Below are 22,320 nucleotides of genomic sequence, written 5' to 3'. Positions count from 1 at the left end.
GTAGGGCAGAATTAGGAGGGAATTCCGTCTCGTAGCGTTTGTGCACTGTTTTGAAATGCCGCTCCTAAATTACCCTTCTTCAATAAAGCCACAATCGCATTGCAGATGAGACGGATGGACTTTGAATTGGAATAGATACAAAAATAATCATCCTCCCACTCGGAGTGAAAATTATATAATTTGGGCTTTTTTGCTTCTGCCATAATTGCGGTCTTGTGTGTGTGCGGACTGGCACTCCTGTTGACACGGACAACGTCAGCGAAATACTGCCCACTGCCCACCAGCCACGCCCCGACACATGGGGTCACGCCGGCCAATCACAAAGCTTTGATGCGTTCATGTACATTATTCTGCACAGGAAGATTATGTTACAGGACATTAACGATACAACAGAATGTTGTTGTTCTATTTTTAGACACATCTCGCGATCGACTGGGAATCTCCCCGCGATCGACCGGTCGATCGCGATCGACCGGTCGATCGCGATCGACTGGTTGGGCACCCCTGGCCTACAGGCTCCAAATGATCAAAAGCCGTTTGGAGGTTCAACACTTAATTAATGCAAATAATTCCTTTATCTGAACCACAATGTACCTGCCTCTGGGGTGCCATATTATCCCCCTTTATGTGTGCACTGCTGAGCTGTCAATCTCAATAACGCATACATGACACGTCAATGTTTTTATTATGTCTGAAGCCAAAATAAATCACTTTAATCACATCCGCTTTGTGACAGGATGAAACAATATAGACATTCATGTTATTCATGTGAGAGAAACCTTTCAGAGTAAAAACAGTGCATTTGAGAAAATATACAACATATATATATATATATATATATATATATATATATATATACTCTTTTGTACATGCAGTTGTGGTTGAAAACATTTTTGACGTTTGAGGTTGACATTTGTATGTACACAATAGATAACATAAACCAAATGTACATGTCAATCTTCTACAACCTCATATAGAAAAAAGTTATTTTGTGTAAGTTATAGGAAAAAAAATTCACACCGAGTAAATGTCCTCATGATGACCAACAAGGTATAACATCCACGGTCACTATAAAAAATAATACAAGCGAAAGCTTTACCAACGACTCAGGACTGCTACAGATGGAAACAGGAGCAAATAATGAACAGCGTATGGTTTATTTTTCACCAAATGTATTCACCGGGTGTATGTGATTTTGGAGCTGGATACGCCTTTACGGTCTATGATCGACAGCGTGTACTGTCCATTGTTAATCACCTGGAGAGGCACTTCTCCCTGCGCAAAAGAGCGCGTCTCGCAGCACCTTTTGGTGGTTGGAGTGGGGACTCTCCAAAACAGCCCGCCGAGCATCTTCCTGATCTCTGGCCTCATCAGACAGTAAAGCACTGGGTTTAAGCAGCTGTTTGCGTGCGCAAAGCACACGGTGACAGGGAACACATACGTGTGCACCATGTAATATGACTTGTCCCAGTCGACTGCGTTAAATTTGACCAAGACACCCCAGAAAGTGATTGCGTGGTTTGGCATCCAGCAAAAAAAGAAAGATAAAACCACTATAGCAACAGCTTTGGTGACCCTAGAGCTGCGTTTCGGGTTGCTGCTGTCCATGCTCCTCCGTTTTACAAAGCGCAGGAGCATTAGATAGTTAACAGAGACTATAAGCATGGGGATTATGAAGGCTATCAGTATTTTCTGGATGTGATAGAGGGCAAGCCAGTCGTACCCCTCAGGAAACTTCAGGAGGCAGAGTTTTTCTCCAGCCACCACGGTGACGGTGGAGAAGATAGTTGTCGGAGCGGTGGCCAAAGTGGCTGCCACCCAAAGCACTGCGCACACCCACTTAACGCACCGTGACCTCCTGTACGATTTTTTCTTCAGGGCAGAGACAACAGACAGGTAGCGGGTCACACTCATGGCAGTGAGGAAAAACACGCTGGCGTACATGTTCATCACGGTGACCGAGAGGATGATTTTGCACATGGCGTCTCCAAACGGCCAGCTGAAGTCCAGCGCGGTGTCCACAGCCCAGAAGGGCAGAGTGAGCACGAACTGGAAGTCAGTCACTGCCAAGTTGATGATAAAAAAATTGATAGTTGACTTCTTTCGACCCTGTCTTACCCTCATTAGGAAAAATACGAGTAGATTTCCCACCAAACCAACCGCACAAACTACAGAGTACACCACGGAGATGAGTATCCTTAAAATGGGAGTGCCGTCCGCGCTCACATCGATGTCTTCAAAACTGAATTTGTCTCCACCAGGTGAACTTCTGTTCAGCGCACCGCTGTTGTTAAATGTGTCATCCATCGTTAAAGTTGGAAACGTTGGCTTTAGCCACTTTCTGCTGCTCGCACAGGCTTCACGAATATAACTACCATGCGAAAGTGTCTCAACACTTTATCCCCATCCAATGAATGTGTGAGTGCTTTTATACAGGTGTCTTGCTCCTCTGCCGTGCCACGATTGGTTGCATAAGACGTGACAGAGAAACAGACGGTCAGTCATAGAGCAAAGTATCATGTATGCAGCAGCAACACAAGAGGAATGCTGCCGATGGTCACCATGAATATAACCTACATTAAGGTGTGACTAACTGCATGTCAGTGAAGTATTTAATTGTAAGAAATTGCATTTTTTCATCCAAACAATTCAGCAAAAAAAGACTTTAATTGAATCAGCTGTGTTGAAATATATTCTGTTTGTCATGTTGAATAGGATGTTTTTTTTCCTATAGTTTAAAAAAATATATGGTTTCTACCTTGGCCAGGTCTCTCATATAAAAGAGATGTGTTGTTTATTTTAATTGGACTCCCTGGAAAAAAATAGGGTAAGAAAAAAATTGGTATGCTATGTTGCTCCAATCAAATAATTTCATTTTATAATAAATGTATTAACATTTTATAATAAATGTATTAAAATACTTGAGTACCTTGAGTACAGTTTCATTTGCCTTGCATAAGCATTGTCCCTCGTCAACTGGCCCTCAAGTGCCTCCATTCCTCCACTAGAGGGGGCGCTAAGCCTAAACAACCGAAGTTTAATTACAAAGAACACAATGATGAGGAGTTTAGTGACCATGATGAGTATGTTTTCAGTACAGCCTTTATTCCACCTAAGTTAAGACATCTTGTTTATACAACTGCAACGTTTATTAAGATTGGGAATCTCGTAAACTGCTTTCGCCTGTTTCCTCCACCACTTCACAGAGGTTTAGTTACACAGACTGAAGCTCCTGATCTGTCATAATGTATCTGACTCCAAGTAACGCAACAATATCGAGCCTGGTCCTCATGTGACCCACTGAAAACTCAAAAGACCTCAGATTCGGGAGCATCTGCCAATTACATTGAAGCACTACTTCCGATTTATTGGAGTAGCATTCCCCTTTAAGCCCCCAGCCCAACAGAAAGATATCCCATTGTCTTAAGTCCACCCATCTGTGGGGGTGGCTCTGCGAAAGTTTGCAGACAACAGTTTGAAGCTGTCACTGGGCTGGCTGTTGGTGGGAGACTGATGGAGGACAGAGGGGACAGCTACTTGCATGCAAACATTAACACCGACACACAGACAAGACAAGAAAGAGTGAGAATGCAACAGAAACAGCCCGTGTTCAGGCATTAAGTACACAAGTTGGTTGGGACTGTGACAGTTTAAGTGCACGCTCGCAACAAAGCGAAACGTTCCTCCAGCCCACATGGAAATAATTTGAATTGACAATCGACGCGGTGTCAGAAAGGCGTTAAATGTTACCAAAATACAAACTACCGTCTTGACAAAATGACCCGTTTGGACTGCGGGCTTCACGCTTTTGGACAAAGAGGCTCCCCCATTCACCTCTTCATCGCACTTCTAACGGCCCTGGAAATCTGCAACACATTGGAATTACCACATGAAGAAGGTTAGTGAACCTGAAAACAAAAAATATCGCCACGTCCTCTGGCTGCTTAGTGGCTGCTTTGTTTGCTCACATGTTTCAGAGCGGATCTAATTCATCATTAGAGTCAGGCCAGCAGTCCTCAGTGTGGAGGGGAGGCCAGCTGTGGCTTGTGTTTACAAAATGTTGGTCTGACCAAAGCAATAAAACCCAAGGTTTTGCAGCTATGTCTGCTAGCTGGAGAGACCTTCTTTCCATGAATCATCAGAGGTTTAAGCCCCAGGTGTGGGAGAGCATTGGCCCTGCCCTTGAGCCAAAACACAGACTCCCAGCTCAGCTGACACTGACCTCTGACCTCCCCAGTGAAGGTCAGGAAACAGCATTTCTCTTTGGGTATCTACAGGATGTATCGTAATTCTGCAAAATATGTCTAGTTGTGGGAGCCAGTAGATATTATCACATCAGAGCGTTCACTCTCACTCCTTGAAGAAACACCCCCGCCTCCACTCCTTGCACTTTCATCCTCTGACTCTCTCCGGATACCTAGTTTGTGGTTTGGATTTTATAAGTCACCGCTCTCCTGAGATAACAGGTACAACAAGCACAAAGAGGCGGTCTCATCCTGTATCAACATCAAATGCAGCCCTTGAGAGTAAAAATAAGAACCACTAGGCTTTATAGACAAGGATGTGTCACTAAGGAGAGGCACTTCCTGAAAATTAACGATTTCAGGTAATAAATGTTGGCACATGGATCACTAAGTTTATTTTTGGACTACTAAGAACCCAAAGGTGACAGCTCATCTTGATTCAGAGTTAATAGGAACCTGATCAGTGTGTCTCATTATGGGCACACTTAAAATCCAATTTTGGTCCCAGACCCCACATTAAAAACCACCTCCTCCAAGCTTAGCTATTCATACTTTTAAGGCGTTTTCTTCCGAGTCTTATTTGGAAATGTGATTTTTCTGATCACCATATAATTGAATTTCACTTTCCTTTTTGACCTGTACTGAAGGGCACATATGCTTAATGACAAGTCATATCTTATGGGTGTTTTGTTAATTAAGATGCTTCATTGCATTTTTACAGATGCAGAAAGTCCTTAAGGTCTTATGAAATACCTTGAATGCAAGAATCCTCACACCTGGAACTTGATTGCATACCAACATCGAGGCGGCATAACCATTTTTGTTTAGTTAATATTTAGAACATTTTAATCTCCATCTGGGTCTAGACCTCCATCAAAAAATGCATCTGAGATGAGCTGAGTCAGTCACTCTACTATACTGGTGAACCAGCTAAAGAATGCCATATCAAGATGGGCATAGGTCGAAATACTGATGATGATGATGATGATGATGATGATTATGATGACTGCACTCACAAGGCTATATTTTATTTATATATTAATTATAGTACACTAAATAAAATGTAATTTATCTGATGCTTCTATCCAAAGCAACTTACAAAGCACCTCTACACTGCATGCCATGCCAAAAGGAGCCATTTTGGGTTGAGTATCCTGCCCAAGGACTGCAGGGGATATATTATCTGCATGTATGCCAAACACAGTGTGTCTGGGAATTATGAAGGTCCAAGGGTGTCATTTGTACTGTGTGAGCTGTACAGAATACATGAGACCTATTCTGAAACAGCTATATTTATGACAGAGTTATTATTGTGAGTTTTTTGCGTATGTGGATTGGGCACTTTTGTTGTTGATATGTTTTCGTTTTTGCATGTGCATATTAGGGATTGCTTGTATTGTTTTTCCAGGGTAGTTTTGTGAAAAGAATATGTATCGAGATATGATGAAATACAGGGAATTACTTTATTATGAATAGCAGCAGTAGGCAAAGTCTGTTTCAAATGAGCTGTTGGCCTCTCCTCACCATGTGCAGCTCTCTTTGTTCTCAATGTGATGCAAACAGTTTGTTGTGTTGGCAGCAGTTGCTGCTATTTTATGTCCAAACAACTTCTCTACTTTCTAAGTCTAACAAACTCCTCAGCAAAGGAATCCTAGCAATGTTACTTTTTTGCATTCGGCCATGCTTTTTATGCTGTAAATTGTAATGCATTTTGTATTTCTTCTTTACAAAAAGGGTCTAATCGCGTTGCTTCGGCTCAGACATTGGTTACTACACATGGTCCACACATTTTATTTACCCTTGCTCACAAAAGAGGTCTTATAAATGAAGCCTTTGATGATGCTGATTCAACTACTTCAAATCTCAGACAATCAATGAGATTCTTTTTTTATCAGAGAAATACATTTCACCAACTTTATGAAACCATGTAGATATTAGAGTAGAAAGTAACATATGCTAGTAGACAGTGTTCAGGGTTCAGGCACTGTATACATTGCAGCTGTATTCAAACATGCAAATGACAGATGAGACACCCATATGCGTTTGTTTAGAGCTTCCCCAGTTTTGTTTACAGCTTTACAGCCACTTTAATTATTTAATTACCCTTACCCTTTCACATGATTAATTCTCCAATCTTCTTTTACATCTTATCTTCCCACCATGGCTTTGACAGAGATATTGCAGCAGGATCTGCCGCAGTATGAAGTGGTTCACCCCACTCGAGTGGATGCCAGAGGTCACTTCCTGTCCAACTTCCTGTCTCACCATGCTAGCCGTGTACAGCGCCGGGATGCCTCAGAGGGACCAGCAGGCGTAGATCAAGTCTTCTACCAGTTGTGGCACGGAGGCCACAGGTTGCACTTTAACCTCACACTCAACCCACACCTGCTGGCCCCAGGCTTCCTGACCGAAAGGAGGTACGGTGGCCTGGAGGGGGCCAAGATTCATCCTCCTGGATCCTCCCAGTGTCATTTCTTAGGTGACGTGTGGGATGAGGCTGTTGGTAAAGGAAGCGCTGCCATAAGTACCTGTGATGGACTGGTGAGTAACTTTAAAAGCTTTGAGTCTATTTGAAGTTGCATTCAAAAGCATTTCAAGTTAAACATAGAGCTGTCAGCTAATGGCTCTATTAAAGCTGAGAAAAAGGATAGTTTGGAACCCTTATTGTCTGATTGTATGAAGTACTTATCCATAGTCATTGTGGTATTTTCTGCAGATGGCGGTCCCCAGTTTGGAAAAACACAACTAACAGCATACAAGATTAATGTAGTCCTGTGGAAACGGGCAGCAGCAAAACATATTCAAGCCATCTAAAAAAAATGCAATATCGATGTAAGTGTCTGCTGTAAATAGAATATTTCCACAGCTTTTTCTTGATGTTAGACAATTGATTCCAGCGGGGAATAAGCCATTGTAACCTATCTACTATCTTCTAAGCCAGGGGTTCCCAACCTTTATTGTGCCAAGGACCGGCAGATACATTAAAAAAAATGTGCGGACCGGTTGTCAATTTTAACTGATTTTAATATTTACTCACCACTGTAACAGCCTGAACAAATACTAGAACAATATGCATCCAAAACAACGTTTTAAAAGATTATCTCAAATAATGTATGCACTGCCATTTCCCCACATAAACATAACAGTCTGCAATTAAATGGTTGTCTCCTGTGTGCTCTACTTCCTCCTTGGCGCACCGGTAACTGTCTCGTGCACACAAGAGGCTGAGACCAGGCTGAGCCGCCGAATCCCTCGGAACATCATAAAAGCCATTTTCAACGGTTTTCTGGTGAAAGATTAACTAGATTACTGGATGAAATAATATGACTGGTATAGGTGCGAAAATTAAACACTTTTTGTAAAAAATATTATGATAACATATTTTTATATATTTATAATTCTGCAAATATTACCGGTACCGGTCCGCGGACCGGGGATTGGGAACCCCTGTTCTATGCCACAGGACTCCATTAACAGAAACTTTAGTTTTACGTTGCAGAACACCGAAATAGCTGCCTTGATCAGTGAGTCTGGATTCACCAAATTCACACAGCAGCTGCCATCAGTGTAGGGTATACACTGAATCTGGACAAGCACTGCATACAACCCCACTTCATACAATCCAAAACTATCACTTTTACTGCGTATTATACACCTATTTTCTCTGTTCAACATCATGTTCCCAAGCAGTAGAGCATATACTGTATTCATTTATTTGACACAGTCTATCATATGTAGGCACTAGGCATGCATTCAAACCAGCTTTAGTTTTGACAGGAAATGTTTATTCATTATCCATTATTTTATAGAAGTACTTTTACCATATCATTTTTGAAGTTGGAAAACATACTGACACTCCCTTCAGTGCATTTGCAATATCTCAGCAGTAATCTAACGATAGGCCACAATCTGCTAGCTCATATTTAAAGACGTGCAGCAAGCTTTTCATGTAGTGCTGCCTCTGCGAATGCAGATGTGTCATAAAGGGAAATAATTCTTACACTGCCAGTAGATAACTTGATTTTTAATTCATCATAGACCATTTTTTAATCAAAGAGTTATCAAATGCTGCAGTACAAAAGCTCCATATCAAGTGTGGTCTATAAAGATATTTCCATGTAGCAATCGCACTCACCATCTCACAGCGACTGATTCATAAATACATCACTGTGACTTTTGGTTCACAACCATTCTTTATGCAGTGTGTACTGTAGTTCTTATATTTTGTTATTACACAGCAATTTAATATTTTCAAACTGCATATTACACACATAAGAATTATTGAGAGAGCTTCATCACTTTATTGTGATGCTTACATGGAAAAATCTCCTTTCTGGAAAATTTGACACTCAATTTAAAGCATGTCACCCGACGCCCCTATCCCCATTTCTACGATATCATTAGTCCAATATAGAAGAAAATGCCAAAATCTTATGACGTGACCACTTAACAACATGGCACATTGATTTATGTTTGTGAATTTAGAAAATAACATTTTGCTTCAAGTGGACCAAATTCCCATTAGAACAACCCCCTATAGTTCTCTGCTTATACTCTGTGTGCTAGATCATTTTCAGCTGTAAAGCCATCCCTGGTGGGAATTTATTGAATTCTAGACTCGCACTCTCCACTTTAAAGTAAACAAACACGGCCTTTAGCAAGTAGGAAAATAAAGGTGCTTTTTTAATTATAATTCCTTGAGGGTGAATTCTGTTTTGACATTTATCGAAACCTTCCTCAAGAACGGTAGACAAGCCTCTGATGTTATTAACTCAAAGGGTGCTTTATAGTGCACCTGTGCAAGTTCTATTTGTGGAATTGGAAATATAAATAGAGTTAGGTATGGATTTAAAGATATACAGGAAACTAAACTTTGAGTTTTTGGTTTGTGCTTTCTGTAGAGCCTTATCAACCTTCTGCAGATGGTTATCCTTAAATCAATCATGCAAATGTGACTGCATATTTAGGAAGCTTTATTGGGTTGACATCTATAATGTCATAGACTCTTGAAGTTTAAAGGTCCCATGTCATGGCCATTTCTACTGATCATAATTCCATTGTTGAGGTCTACTAGAATAGATTTACATTGTTCAATGTTCCAAACTCACATTGGTTTCTCATACAGCATCTCTGTATAGTATGTGTATTCACGCTCTGTCCTAAACGGCTTGTTGGAGCTCCTGCCCCCCCCCCACCCCCCCCGTGAGCCCAGTGTGCTCTGATTGGTCAGCTCGCCCACTCTGTTCTGATGAGTCCACCACCGTTACAGCAGAACATCAGTGTTTATGTTTTACAATGGCGTTAGCAACCAGAAAATGACACCAGTAATGACAAACAGATGAGAATGCTGCGTGGGGTCTGGGTGCCGAGGAGCGGACAGTGTGTGCTCGGTTAATCTCCTGCTTGCTGCGTGCGGTCTGCGAGACAGCGTCCATCGCGAGGTTCCACTAGCAGCCGCACCCCCAAACGCGGTGTTACACCTACAGTGTAAGCGCTCCACATTTTTGCCGCTGCGAGGCTCCACTAGCACCCCCCCCCCAGCGCGTCACAGTTTCGCCGCTGAGAGAGTGTGTGTGTGTGAAGAGCTCCACGGATTGGATCAATGGGTCCATTTGGGTATGGTCACGTCTAGGGATGGGTATCGTTTGAAATTTATCGATTCCGATTTCGATTCCGGTTCTGCTTATCGATTCCGGTTCTTATCGATTCCCCGTTTCGATTCCAAAATTGTAAAATAAAGAGGTCAAACGTTTAGATAACAACAATATATTTATTCTTAAAAGCTTTAACTGAAATTGTTACTAAAAAATATACATGCAATACAAATGTATTGCACAATAGCTGTGCTTTATTTTAACTGAGCTATGCCTGTGGCAAGCTATTAACAGGCATTACACTTTGCCTTTTCTTTTTCTTTTTTAGTGTAGTGGAGCCTCACTTCAGAGTGTTTACCGCGACCTATCTTTGGTGTTATGAAGTGACTGAGCTCGTGAAATGTCTACGGGAGGGCGGGGGAGCATCGCTGCGGGGCAACTGTGGACCTCTGTCGCCTGTCAGCGCAATTTATATGATGCCGTTTGAAAAAATGAAGGGCGGTGCCGGCCGTCAGCGTACCGAGCCGGCCGTCAACGGCCCGCTGACGACCGGCCGTTCTGTGATTCTCCAGGTCCGCCCTGTATTCCACCGGGTCACCGCAGCACCGCGGTGCAGACGGACCCGCTGGAATACAGGGTCTACCGCGTTTAGGAACCGTTAAGCAGAACCGAAATTGTGTATTTTGTATGGGTACCCGGTACCCGGCATTTTCTTATCGGTTCTCATCTGGAACCGAGTTTCGGTTCCCAACCCTAGTCACGTCACTGTACCCAGGAAGAAAAAGAGAATACTCCAACGAGGCGTTCTGGGGCAGCATAGACAGGTCTTGTCTGTGTTAGAGTTGTACTCGCTACAGGGTGTACTTTGAGGGTTTGTGACTTTGCAGACCGTTTACATCAAAACCTTCATAACACACAGGGGGAGGAAATAACTGGAAAAGCATGACATGGGACCTTTAATATATTCCCATTTGATGAGCATTCATGCTGCTCTTTCTGTGTTTTCCTGCAAGTTTTAGGGCAGGGGGGATTGTTTTCTCACTCTTAGTCCATTCATTTTATGGTGATTAGTTGCCAACTGCACTGTCACATATCACGTCTCAGCTGCCAGTAGCAGAGCAGACCTCCTGCCGCTCTGTCCGCTCTGCTTCCAGGCTCTATGTGTTCAAAGATACTCCTCTGCTCAACACTGTTGGGACAGACTTTTGTTCTTCCTCCTGGCTTACATGTGACTGGCCTTGCTTTGTTAACTTTTCACAAAGCATTTCCACCAACACAAATAGCAGTGACAGGTTTTTTCTTACTACATCCTGCTATTACTATCTTTAATTGCCATCGGCCCAACACTCGCCTAAGGAAAGCTGCTTTTTAGAAGCTGGAATCATTGCAACTTGCACCAGATTGCACATCCGCCAGCTCTGATGTTACAATGAAAAGAAACCAAAAACCTTGACCATGTCTGCATGCTGTCAGCACACATTAGGCTACAGCTGGATGATTTGTGAGAGTTGCTGGCTGTTGTAAGGAGCAGGTAGGCTTAAAGCTGCCCCAAGGGGGTTTCCTGTAAACAAATACACGTTTCATTTATTTTCAGCAAAACTCACTGTGTGTACTGGATGTCTAACAAGCATGTTGAATACATTTCCTTACTCGCATAACATTTTCAAAGTCAATTTATTTTTGCAACAACAATTTGTTTCCTGCATTTTTCATATACATCTTTACTTGCTTGCCGTCTTCTCCCCTGTGTTTGATGCATTGCTGTAATTCATGCCGCATTGCATAAATTCATGCCGCATTGCATAATAGATCACTGAAGCTTAATGCATTCACTTGAGATTTGCTTTTGCCATGTTTCTCTGAATAAACAAGATCATTTCTGAACTCCTCGAAAAAAAGAGCAGTTTTCTTTTTCGATGAATACTCTCCTCTGAATTCGTAGATGATAATTTTACAAATTTGACGAAACAGGAAAATGATTTAGTTTCAGCTGAATTAATCAGTGACGTAATGTGAAATCACTTGAAGGATTGTACAGACAGTACCAGCGCTTTAGAGGTCCTAACCTCCACAGGGAACCTTTTAATGAAGTGGTCTGTGAGTGTACAGTACATTGGTGATGCTCTGCCAGGCCAGTGCAGCAGCCAGCTTCTTGTTTTGGGCTTTTTTCCTTCAGTCTGGTCTGCAGATAACACATGATCAGCTGGATTCATTTCCTTTATAGCCAGTTATGACCATAAAAGACTCTATTGATTGATTTTCTTAATATTAGGGAATATTGTCCTGAATAATCTTTCTTGAGATTAATTGTGATGAGATTAATTGTGATGACAGATGAGGAAAGACAGACCTGCACTTTTATTCAATCTATTTTGAGGTTTCTTTGTGCACGGTTTTGTGTTTTGCCGGTTTTCTTTCTGCACAATTTTTGTATGAAGCGGAAGAAATGCACTTGGTTGTTGAAGAGCTGACAGTTGTGTGATCAGAAAATCTGCCAAAGTAGGTTGTGTGTGTATGTGAGTTTGTATAAGTGTGTGTTTGTGTTAAGATTCTGAAGCAGGATTGCTTTATGTGTAAATATGGCTTTAGACCTGCATAGATTAAGTGCTCCAACTAATATTCAAACTTTATTCACACATACACAGTGGCATAAACATCACCCCCATCAAATAACTACTTTAACTTTTGGAAGTCTAATAAATACCTATTTGCTTTAATAACTAGTAATTAGAGAGTCTGACATATCTGCATAACTAAACAAGCGTAATAAGTGATAATACACACCCCTGTCGGTATTGAGTATTTGGTATGCACTCTGTGGAACAGCAACTCCCATCACAACCTTCTGACCATTACTGAGGAGGTTAGGAATCCCAGGATCTAAAAACGGTTATCATAGGAAACATGTGGCTGCACAGTAAAACATGCAAATGAGTACAATCGGTAAGGAATTTGTATAATCATTACATCCCAAGTGTCCTAAACATTTAAAAACTCTTATTGGTCAAAATATGCACAGACAGTATGTATGTAATTAGTGTACAAAAGCAGCAGACATCTTATACTGTAGTGCCAAACAAATATCAGCGTGGAAACCAAGCCTGTGTATTTTTACATCCAAAAGATTGTATAGCCATATCCACAGTACAAGAGTACAATCTTATTCTGTTGATGCAAAATACATTTAACATGATTATACTTCTCTTTTTTATTTTAAAACATTTTTTAATAAAACAAAATTATGCTAACACTTTTGTTGTGGTGTTGTGTTCCTGAACCACAAGAAAACACTCTGTGTTGAAGCTGCAAGAAAATACACTGGATTTGATTTATCCCTCCCTAAAATATGTTTATTCCCTATCATAATGTATTCCTTGATTTACTTTTTAATATTTACTTGCACTATATTTTTCTGTTTTTCTGTATTATTGTGTTGCACTGTTGGAGAAGCCTGTGACCTAAGATTTTCATCGACATAACTACACTGTAGCTATGTTCGTATGACAAATAAAGAACCTTGAACCTTGAACCTTGAACTTGATACAGTGACATCCTACAGTCCTGCAAGGTTTGGGTCAGGCTTAATAAAACACAATAAGAAACAAATGAGTCCCTGGTGGAATAAATGGTGTAGAGCTTGTGTTGTTGACGGTGGTGCAGGGACAGACTCGCAGCACACGGACAAACAGAGTCCGAGGATGACAGTTGTTTACAGAGCAGAGGACACATAACTGAAAGCAGTCTTAACAACTCAGCCCTGGACTGTATTTCAGCAATATATGTTCCCCCGTGTGGACTGATTACTTTATAACAGCAGTGAAAGTCGTGTTTGCATTTCCCCTGTGTATTTATGCTAAAAGCATGAGTCATCTTGAGTAAAAACCTAGACATAGCTTGTTATGTTGTTCATATGCAACATAAGAAATACCACTTTGCTTGAATTGAATGTAAGAGGAACATTAATTTGATTGTATTTGATTGAAAAACTCTGCCCGGTTCCCTCGGCCCCCACCGCGGAGAATAAACAGAAGGGCAACCATGACAACTATGCTTCTTCGCTGCTTTTGTGGAGGAAGTTACAGCGCCACAGGCTCGGCATATTTACTGCAGCTTCTCCAGCGGTTGGAGCTAAACGGAGCTGTCTCGTGTGGACCATGCGAGACAGCTCCGTTTAGCTCCAACCGCTGGAGAAGCTGCAGTAAATATGCCGAGACTGTATATGGTGTGGACAGACAGTAGGCTTGTTTGAGACAAGCGAGACCTGCGCAGTTGCGATCAACGTCTTGCTAGTGCGTTGCATGTGTCCAGACAGCAGCTTTGACCAAATCTTGAAAATCCTGGAGCTGGGCGTGTCTGACAGCTTGGGGATTTCGCGACCAACAACCAATCACATGAATATCACATGAATATCCCGCCCCCGACATACAAAGCAAAAAAACCCGGTTCTTCTACACTATTGTCAAATAGGAAGGGCTATGATGAACATTTATTTTTTTAACATTTTGAACATTTATGAGATTAATGTTTATGGTGCTATTTTATGCTACATTCCATGCTGGCTAATGATACTGTCTATGCTTGCTAGCAACGAAGTAAACTAGCAACGAAGTAAACTGGATATAAAATCCCCAAACAAGCGAAAACCTACCAGTTTCCCCCACTGTCTCTGCCACCTCCCCCCATGCCTGGTTCCTCCGGTTTGTATCCCGGTAAGTAAATAGGGACTGGTCATAAAGAACCGGGTGATTTGCTACCGCAATAACTAAGTTCTCCTCCATTTTTGTGGAATATAGAAATGAACTGCGGGTCTCGTTCTCCCAGCTTGCACGCGGTTTGATTGGCTAGCACTTGAACTGTCAGATTTGCATAAACGGATCTGATTGGCTGTCGCTTCCAGCTCAGCCTCAAAAGTTGAACATTGTTCAACTTTGGAATCCTGAACATCCTGGAAATCCTGGAAATCTTCGCCTCGCCCCCCCACAATGCAGTTCGGCGACAAGCGAGGGAAAGTGACGTCATCCCCATTCAAAGTCAATGGGCGGAGACGCGCTGGAAGCGGTGGACAAATCGCCAAAAGCTGCTGTGTGGACGGGCCGAGAGGCCCGTCCACACAGCAGCTTTGGGGATGACGTCACTTTCCCTCGCTTGTCGCCGAACTGCATTGTGGGGGGGCGAGGCGAAGATTTCCAGGATTTCCAGGATGTTCAGGATTCCAAAGTTGAACAATGTTCAACTTTTGAGGCTGAGCTGGAAGCGACAGCCAATCAGATCCGTTTATGCAAATCTGACATTTCAAGCGCTAGCCAATCAAACCGCGTGCAAGCTGGGAGAACCAGAGCCGCAGTTCATTTCCTCATATTCCAAACGAGAAATTACGGTAGCAAATCACCCGGTTCTTTACGACCAGACTATTTACCGGGATACAAACCGGAGGAACCAGGCATGGAGGGAGGTGGCAGAGACAGTGGGTGAAACTGGTAGGTTTTCGCCTGTTTGGGGAGTTTATATATATATATATATATTGCTCGCATAAAATCCCCGTTTTTTTTTTGCCTTGTATGTCGGGGGCGGGAGATTCATGTGATTGGTTGTTGGTCGTGTTGGTCGCAAAAAATCCCCAAGCTGTCAGACACGCCCAGCTCCTAGATTTTCAAGATTTGTTCAAAGCGGGCCCCGGCCACACGAGGACAGAAATGTCCACACAGCTGGGTTAGCTTTGTTACTGTATGTGACTGTATGTGGCTCTACTTTCCCCATGTGGTGTCACACGTTAATCATAGCAGCAAGTCTGACCTTTGACAGCCGAGGAGAGTTAATGGGAACAGAAGGTTGACAGGTATTAAATATAGGGCGAGGATGGTCAACAGAAAAAGCTTTTGGGGGGCTACTGGAATCTGGTTTTGGCACAGGTCCAGCATGGTTTAGGGTGCAGTAATTGATGTGACGTGATCTTTCTCATGTGTGGGTCGCGCCCTGGATGTCTACAGAAGGTTTAAGACATCAGGACTGTTTGAGTGGAAGCTCCCATAGGTCTTGTTTTTGTGTGCTGAAGACAAAGTCAGTGTTGTGGGCTTTTTAACATTACAACAAATAAGACTGTATAAAAAACTGGAATTGGTATATATTATATTGCTAACAGCTGCTCTTAGGATATCATATTTCAAAGAGTTTTTTTCAGAATCCCCATTGGGCTAAGGCAACTACAGAAATCAGAACTGCTTATCTTGGTGATGCGTGTTATATGCGGAGGTTTCAGATTAGCCTGTACTGCAATAATTCTAAAGCTCTTCGCCTGTGTGTAAATCCACCTAAATAATATATATAAAATCTAACTTTATACTCACCAAGTGTACAGTATAGTTACCCCAGTAACAACACATTTCAAATACATTTATTTGGACAACAGCATATCCACATTGGAAACATTTGCACACGTGAATATTGCACTGTACAAAATATTATAATGTCGGGGGTTAAATAGTTGTTGTACAGCTGCAAATGACATTTATTTTCATTATCGATTATATTGGAGGTTCATTCTTGGTGAATTGTTCATTACAAGTGTATAAAACATCAGAAAACAGTCATTATAATGTTTTATAGCACTGGGTGCTCTCTTCAAGTGTCTTGTAAGTGTCCGATATTACATTTTCTGCTATTTAAGCAGCACATTCCCACAGTTAAGAACCTTGATCCTCAAAATGTTTTTGCATTTTGTTTAAATATAACTTTATAACAAGTAATTGAATATCGTAGAGCTTCATTTTCTTTGATCATATTCGTGTACGTTTTTGTGGGAGGCGTGTGGTGCAGTGGGTTGTGCGTTGGTGTTCGGATAAGGGGGTCACAGGTTCAAAACCCACTGCAGTCAGCATGTCGGTGTGACCCTGGGCTTCACCCCAAATTTCTCCTGTGGGGATTGCCCACAGTATTGAGTATGTAAGTCACTTTGGATAAAAGCGTCTAACAAGTGACATGTAATGTAATGTGTAATCCACCAATCTTTGCACCTCTTCAGTAAGGCAGTATTTTACCATTTGCCCACTAGTTGCGTGTCTATTGTTAAAAAAAGGTCAAATTACAGTAAATGGTCAATCGGTAAATGGTTTTGCTTGAAAGGGCTGTTGAAATGCTAATCTATTTTTGGGTGCATGCATAGCTCATTTTAACCAGATGAAGTGAACTGACCTGCATCTTTTTTTTTTCTTCAGACAGGATTGTTCAGGTTGTCTGATGAAGAGTTTTTTATTCAGCCTCTGGAGAAGTCGAGCGATGACACGTCAGCAACTCAGGCCCATGCCGTCTACAAACGCCATGCGTCCCCCCCCTCCTGGAGTCCAGTGGTACAGCCCATCTCAGGGAAACAAGCTCTCAACGGTACCTGTGGAATCAAAGGTGAGTTCATTCTTGTATCACTGCACACGCTAAGCAATCTAATGCAAAGTAACACCATATTCAAACCTAATAATACCTCAAAGTGTGTTTCTTGAAACTGACATATACCATCCAGTGAGATGGCACATGAGAATCCTTCAGTATAAGTAGCCTTCCTTATGCTCCACTGATTACAGACTCTATGTACTGAATGATGAGGATAGGACTGATGAATGGTGTTCTTGGCACTGGCTAATAATCTGCAGAGGTCAGGAGAAGAAAAACATCAAACTTAAGTCATTTATAAATCATCTACTTACAATTTTGAGTGGGTTCGACTGCGGCGAAAAGATAATTGAGAATCCTGGAATGAGATCAGAAAAATGTGCTTTGAGTTTAAGAGTAGATTATAAGAGATGTACCTTTGCCCCGTAAATGATTCAATGCAGATGTATGTGTATATCACGTAGTTTAATAACATAAAGCAATAGACAGTTATTAAAGAAAAATCTAAATTTGTATTTTCTTAGTAGTTCTTAGGTTTTCATGCTGAATCGCATATTATATTACATGATTAATTCCATGAATTTGCTACTAAAAAGTGTGTTCTTTCAGGTTTTGTTCTTCCTTCAAGACGCAAACACCATTTGAGTAAAATGTATTCCAATGTTTATTATTTATGCAAGCATCTGATAATCTTATGCATCAGTTTAATACATTATGAGATGAGTAAACATAAAAAAGGTAATGTGCAGGTTTTTGGTTCCAATAAAAACAGATATATACACATTTAAACTTATAGAATACATTTATATTGTCTATTTCTGTCTACGAACTCCAGCATCACAGCAGAGTTTTGAAGACTTTGAAAGGCAGCGGGAGCGGTGGGAGCTCCGCCAGCAGAGGAGGAGGAGAATTCATCCCCGCTCAGTCAGCAAACAGAAGTGGGTGGAGACGCTGGTGGTGGCCGACCTTAAAATGGTGGAGCATCATGGGAGCAAAGCTGTGGAAAGCTATGTCCTGGCTGTCATGAACATTGTAGGTATATCTTAATTATAGCCTTTTTACTCATCTCAACCCAATTACTGCCCACGCTTCTGTCAATGCACACAGTCATTCTGGGAGAGTCATATGAGAAGAGTGACGACAGATATGTCAGTCTTCTCACCAGGTGTCTAAGTATTTATTTACATTTGCATGCCTGTGCTGAAGTTTAATACACAAAAGATTGCTTGCTATGGCTACAATGCAACTTGAGAAAAAATCAGCAAAGGAATAAGGCTCCTTCTTTTGTTTAAAAACATACATGATACAGTTTAACAACCATTGCAAGTAAATAATACAAGAGACAACTAAAAACGCATTCACCAGATTGATGACACACGCACAGCATTTAGCACTTATAAGCAAATATTATTATGAGACAAATGAATTGTAAAACCTATTATTGCGGTATATTTATGAATTTATACAAAATACTAAATAAATGATTAAAAGATCCTTCCAGATATTTTGAATGCAGAGCAACATCAGGTTTAAACAACAGTAATTCTGCAGTTTGAGACCAGATTGTGTTTCCATCTCTGTGCCAGGTAACACAACGGATGGATTAACTAACACGTTCCTAATCAATGTTATTACCGCCTCATAGCATGGGCCCCGGGGTTAAGCAAATGGACTCCTGGGCTGTTATCGATTAGCACAAACATTGTTTTTTCCCAAATAAAATCATGCCTGGTCCACAGGATACCAGGAAAGGGAATGAGTGACCGAGAAGCCTGTGGATTAACAGACTTAATAGACAATAATACACAGATGAAGCAGTCATTATTCCTCACATCCTCTCATAGTAATTATTTGGAGTCCTCTACACTCCAGCTTTGAACATTAAAGCCCCAAACGATTCATTTTTATGGAAACAATCTTGCACAGGATCAAGGGGAAACAACCTCTTGCCCAAACAATCAGTAATAGCTTCTTCTTCTTCCGCGGCCGGCAGCTGCTCCATTGTCTCCTCACGGACGCAGTCTCCAAGCTATCAACTTCACAAGACGTGCATACATTTGAATTATTTCTGTACTGTGTGCACCCAGCGGTATGATTTACACACATGTAACAGCCAGGAGAGTCAATCTCAGTAGAAACATATTGAAAGCTCTTTCACAAAAATAGCTCCCAACTTCCTTTCACATGGTATTCTTATAGTTATTTATAGATTTTTCTTTGGGATATGTATCACAGTCATATACAAGCAAGGCACATACTGTATACTCCGTGTTGCATTGTTGGAGGAGCCTGGGATTGAAGTTTTTCATTGCCACATATACACTGTAGCTACTGTGCTCATGACAATAAAGCCTTGAATCTTAAGATCACATGGACATAAAAAAGATGCAGTAAAAGTCAAAAAAGCATTACTTACCCTTTGAGACTGAGTGGAAATGTTGAGCAGCTTGAGAGGAAACACGCTAAATCAACAACACATTGTGGCTTTAAATAGCTGCAGCTCTATTTTGATTGAAACGATTAACAATAGAAAGACGTAGATAGACTGATAGCAAACGTATTGGGTACTGTTAAAATGTGTTGCAAAGTTGAATCCGCTATAATATGTTTACTAAACATCTGTAATTGAACACTACTGTACAAGAGAAAAGTTGAAACAAAGTTTTGATGAAGCAAAGCGTTGCATGTTTGTCAAAGCTATTCATTTTGAAGTGCCTCAGTAACAACAGAGAAGGTTTGAGGGGTAGACGTTTTGGATGGCAGCAAGAATCTCAATGCAAGATTCAAAGATTGATTGCCCTTATACACAACTACGTAGTTATGTTACTAGTAGTTATGCAATGAATGAAACACTTAGGTCACAGGTTTCCCAACAGTGCATTTACAAGAAATGATGCAGCCAGTCAGGATGCTCCCCTCTGGAGTTGAGTTGTAGAAGTGTTGCTTCTACAACTCAACTCTAATCAGACTCAAGCAGCCATACATAATTGCAGTTATTCCATTGCAGACTAAAATGTCTCTCTTGCTCCTTGGCATCAATTGTTTGCAGTTTTACGACTCTAAATTGAACTCATCCATCTTTATAAGCACTTTCTTCAATGATTAGTCCAGCATCACATTAGCTTAAGCCAAACTGTGAAATACTTCTGCATTGAATAAGACATTTGTTGTGTTGAAATGAAGACAGAAAGCTTGAGCTTCATGCATTTTAATGCCTAATGAACAAATGTCTAATGTGAACAAATGTTATCTTAAGAGGTTGAATCTATGCTTTAGATGCACTGTGTTGAACCTTAAGGTCCGTTTACTTCGCCCAATATCAGAGGGTCGAGTGTTTGTACAAGGGAGTTATATAATGAATGTGTCTTTTATTTAATATTACATTTTGAAATGTTCTGATAAACCCAAGATGTTCCACATGACTTACAACAGCAACTTAAATTCATCTTATCTTAAATAATAGTTACATTATTGCTATAATAAGTACGTATCAGCAGCCTTTATACTGTATATAGAATACTTTTGATATGCCCTATGCTGTGGGAGCGAAGAATAAGAACTGTAAAAAACTAGTGTTTTTTTCTCCTTCAGGTGGCGGGTCTGTTCAGAGATCCCAGTATTGGAAACGCAATCAACATTGTGGTGGTTCGACTCATACTACTGGAGCAGGATGAGGTAAAACATTTTTTGTTTTTATGATGAAATGTAAGTCATTTCAGAATTTAAAAAATGGAATAAGCTTTATTCATTAAAGGCATAGTTAGTGGGCTGTTACTTTAAATATAATAAAGCTTAAAATTATTATTTTAAACTAACAGGTAACTTATATGAATGACTTGCAACACGGCCACAAAGTCTAATCCTAAACTATGTAGTAGAGTCAGAGTTCATCAGCACCTCTAATCTAATTTGTTGAAATTATGAAGAGAAAAAAACACACTTTACGATGTTAAGGGGGATTACGTGTCGATGCTCAGTAACCTCCTGAATTGTTGTCTGCCAGGCAAACACCAGAGATGCCTACACCGCCCCATAAACTGTTACTTCATTACTCTGCTTTTTACTCGAAACAAGCAAACATTATAAAACATAGTGTGCTTTAGGAGGCAGATTGGATTAACTGTGGGCAGAGCCAGGCTTGCTATTCCCCCCTGTTTCTAGTCGTTATGCTGCTAACCGGCTGCTGGCTCTAGATTCAAACTGTATTTATCGTGCAGACATGAGAGTGGTATCCATCTTCACATCTTACTTGTGGCAAGACGGATATCCCCCAAAATGTCAAAAACGTTTCCTTCTAAAACTTTATTATTTGAATTGTAATGAAAAGCTAGAGCCTAAATGCAAAGCGGAGGAAAATACATCACAGCGCAGATACTTTCACAGTTACATTTTTGTGTTAATTATTTCTTCGAGACTAATAAAAGGCAAAAGGGTTCAACTAATTTCTGCTTTCAAATAGTTAGCAGCTGTCAATGTTTCCTGTATTGTCCTTCACAGCAGCAGACCATGAGATTTAGATGTGAACTGAGCAAATAAGCTCAACAAAACCACTTTCTTTTTCATTTGTTGACATGTGTCTGAATGTCTGTTATTAGGGCCAACTAGGTTTCACTTAAAGGCTGCATATACTGTAATGGCAGAGATGGGGCAATTTCAATTATCTTATATGTTCCATAAAACTGAGCCTATATTTTTCTCTATGCTTTGCACTGTGAATTCTGAACCTGTTGACTTTAACTTCCCCTCCCTTCATCTCCACATGACATGTTGATAACAGGATGACTTAAAGATTACACACCATGCTGACAACAGCTTGAACAGCTTCTGTAAGTGGCAGAAGAAACTAAACATGAAAGGAGAGGAACACCCGCTCCACCACGACGTAGCAGTTCTGCTAACAAGGTGAATAGAAACTCAACGCACCAAATGTCACTCTCAATCGCACATAATCCATGGTCTCCCAAGAGTCGAAACTGTAGCTGTTTTACATCTTCCCGGAGCACATATTGATTTTCTGATCTAGACAGTTGACGAGAGAATAATGAAAGCTCCATGCCTTATATCACAAACAATCATATATTGTTGTCTTTTTCATTTGACAT

At 41.0% G+C, this 22,320-nt stretch overlaps 2 protein-coding genes across 5 annotated transcripts in view; one reads left to right on the top strand and one right to left on the bottom strand.

Annotated features, from left to right (window-relative positions):
* Positions 1–1,085: 1,085 nt before the first annotated feature.
* Positions 1,086–2,307, bottom strand: LOC117549323 (relaxin-3 receptor 1-like). The gene has a single exon (XM_034221133.1). The coding sequence runs from the start codon at positions 2,305–2,307 to the stop codon at positions 1,177–1,179; it is 1,131 nt and encodes a 376-aa protein (XP_034077024.1). The 3' UTR covers positions 1,086–1,176.
* Positions 2,308–3,443: 1,136 nt separating this feature from the next.
* LOC117549321 (A disintegrin and metalloproteinase with thrombospondin motifs 7) overlaps positions 3,444–22,320 on the top strand; it is an 86,434-nt gene continuing 67,557 nt past the window's right edge. For 2 of the 4 annotated variants that reach the window (XR_004569460.1, XM_034221128.1), the window contains exons 1-6: positions 3,444–3,898; positions 6,418–6,785; positions 17,050–17,233; positions 18,054–18,250; positions 20,810–20,893; positions 21,996–22,120. Coding sequence is in view for 3 of the 4 variants with exons in the window: in XM_034221128.1 (XP_034077019.1) it covers positions 3,778–3,898; positions 6,418–6,785; positions 17,050–17,233; positions 18,054–18,250; positions 20,810–20,893; positions 21,996–22,120 (1,079 nt within the window). In the remaining variant the exon portion in view is untranslated. Of the gene's footprint in view, positions 3,899–6,417; positions 6,786–17,049; positions 17,234–18,053; positions 18,251–20,809; positions 20,894–21,995; positions 22,121–22,320 lie in introns of those variants that run through there. The other 2 variants (XM_034221129.1, XM_034221130.1) reach the window with 2 other exon arrangements.

The sequence above is a fragment of the Gymnodraco acuticeps genome, unplaced genomic scaffold, assembly GCF_902827175.1.
Source record: "Gymnodraco acuticeps unplaced genomic scaffold, fGymAcu1.1, whole genome shotgun sequence".
Taxonomy (NCBI): Eukaryota; Metazoa; Chordata; class Actinopteri; order Perciformes; family Bathydraconidae; genus Gymnodraco; species Gymnodraco acuticeps.
The sequence above is the reverse complement of the archived record's forward strand: the minus strand, read 5'-3'. Positions and strand labels throughout refer to the sequence as shown.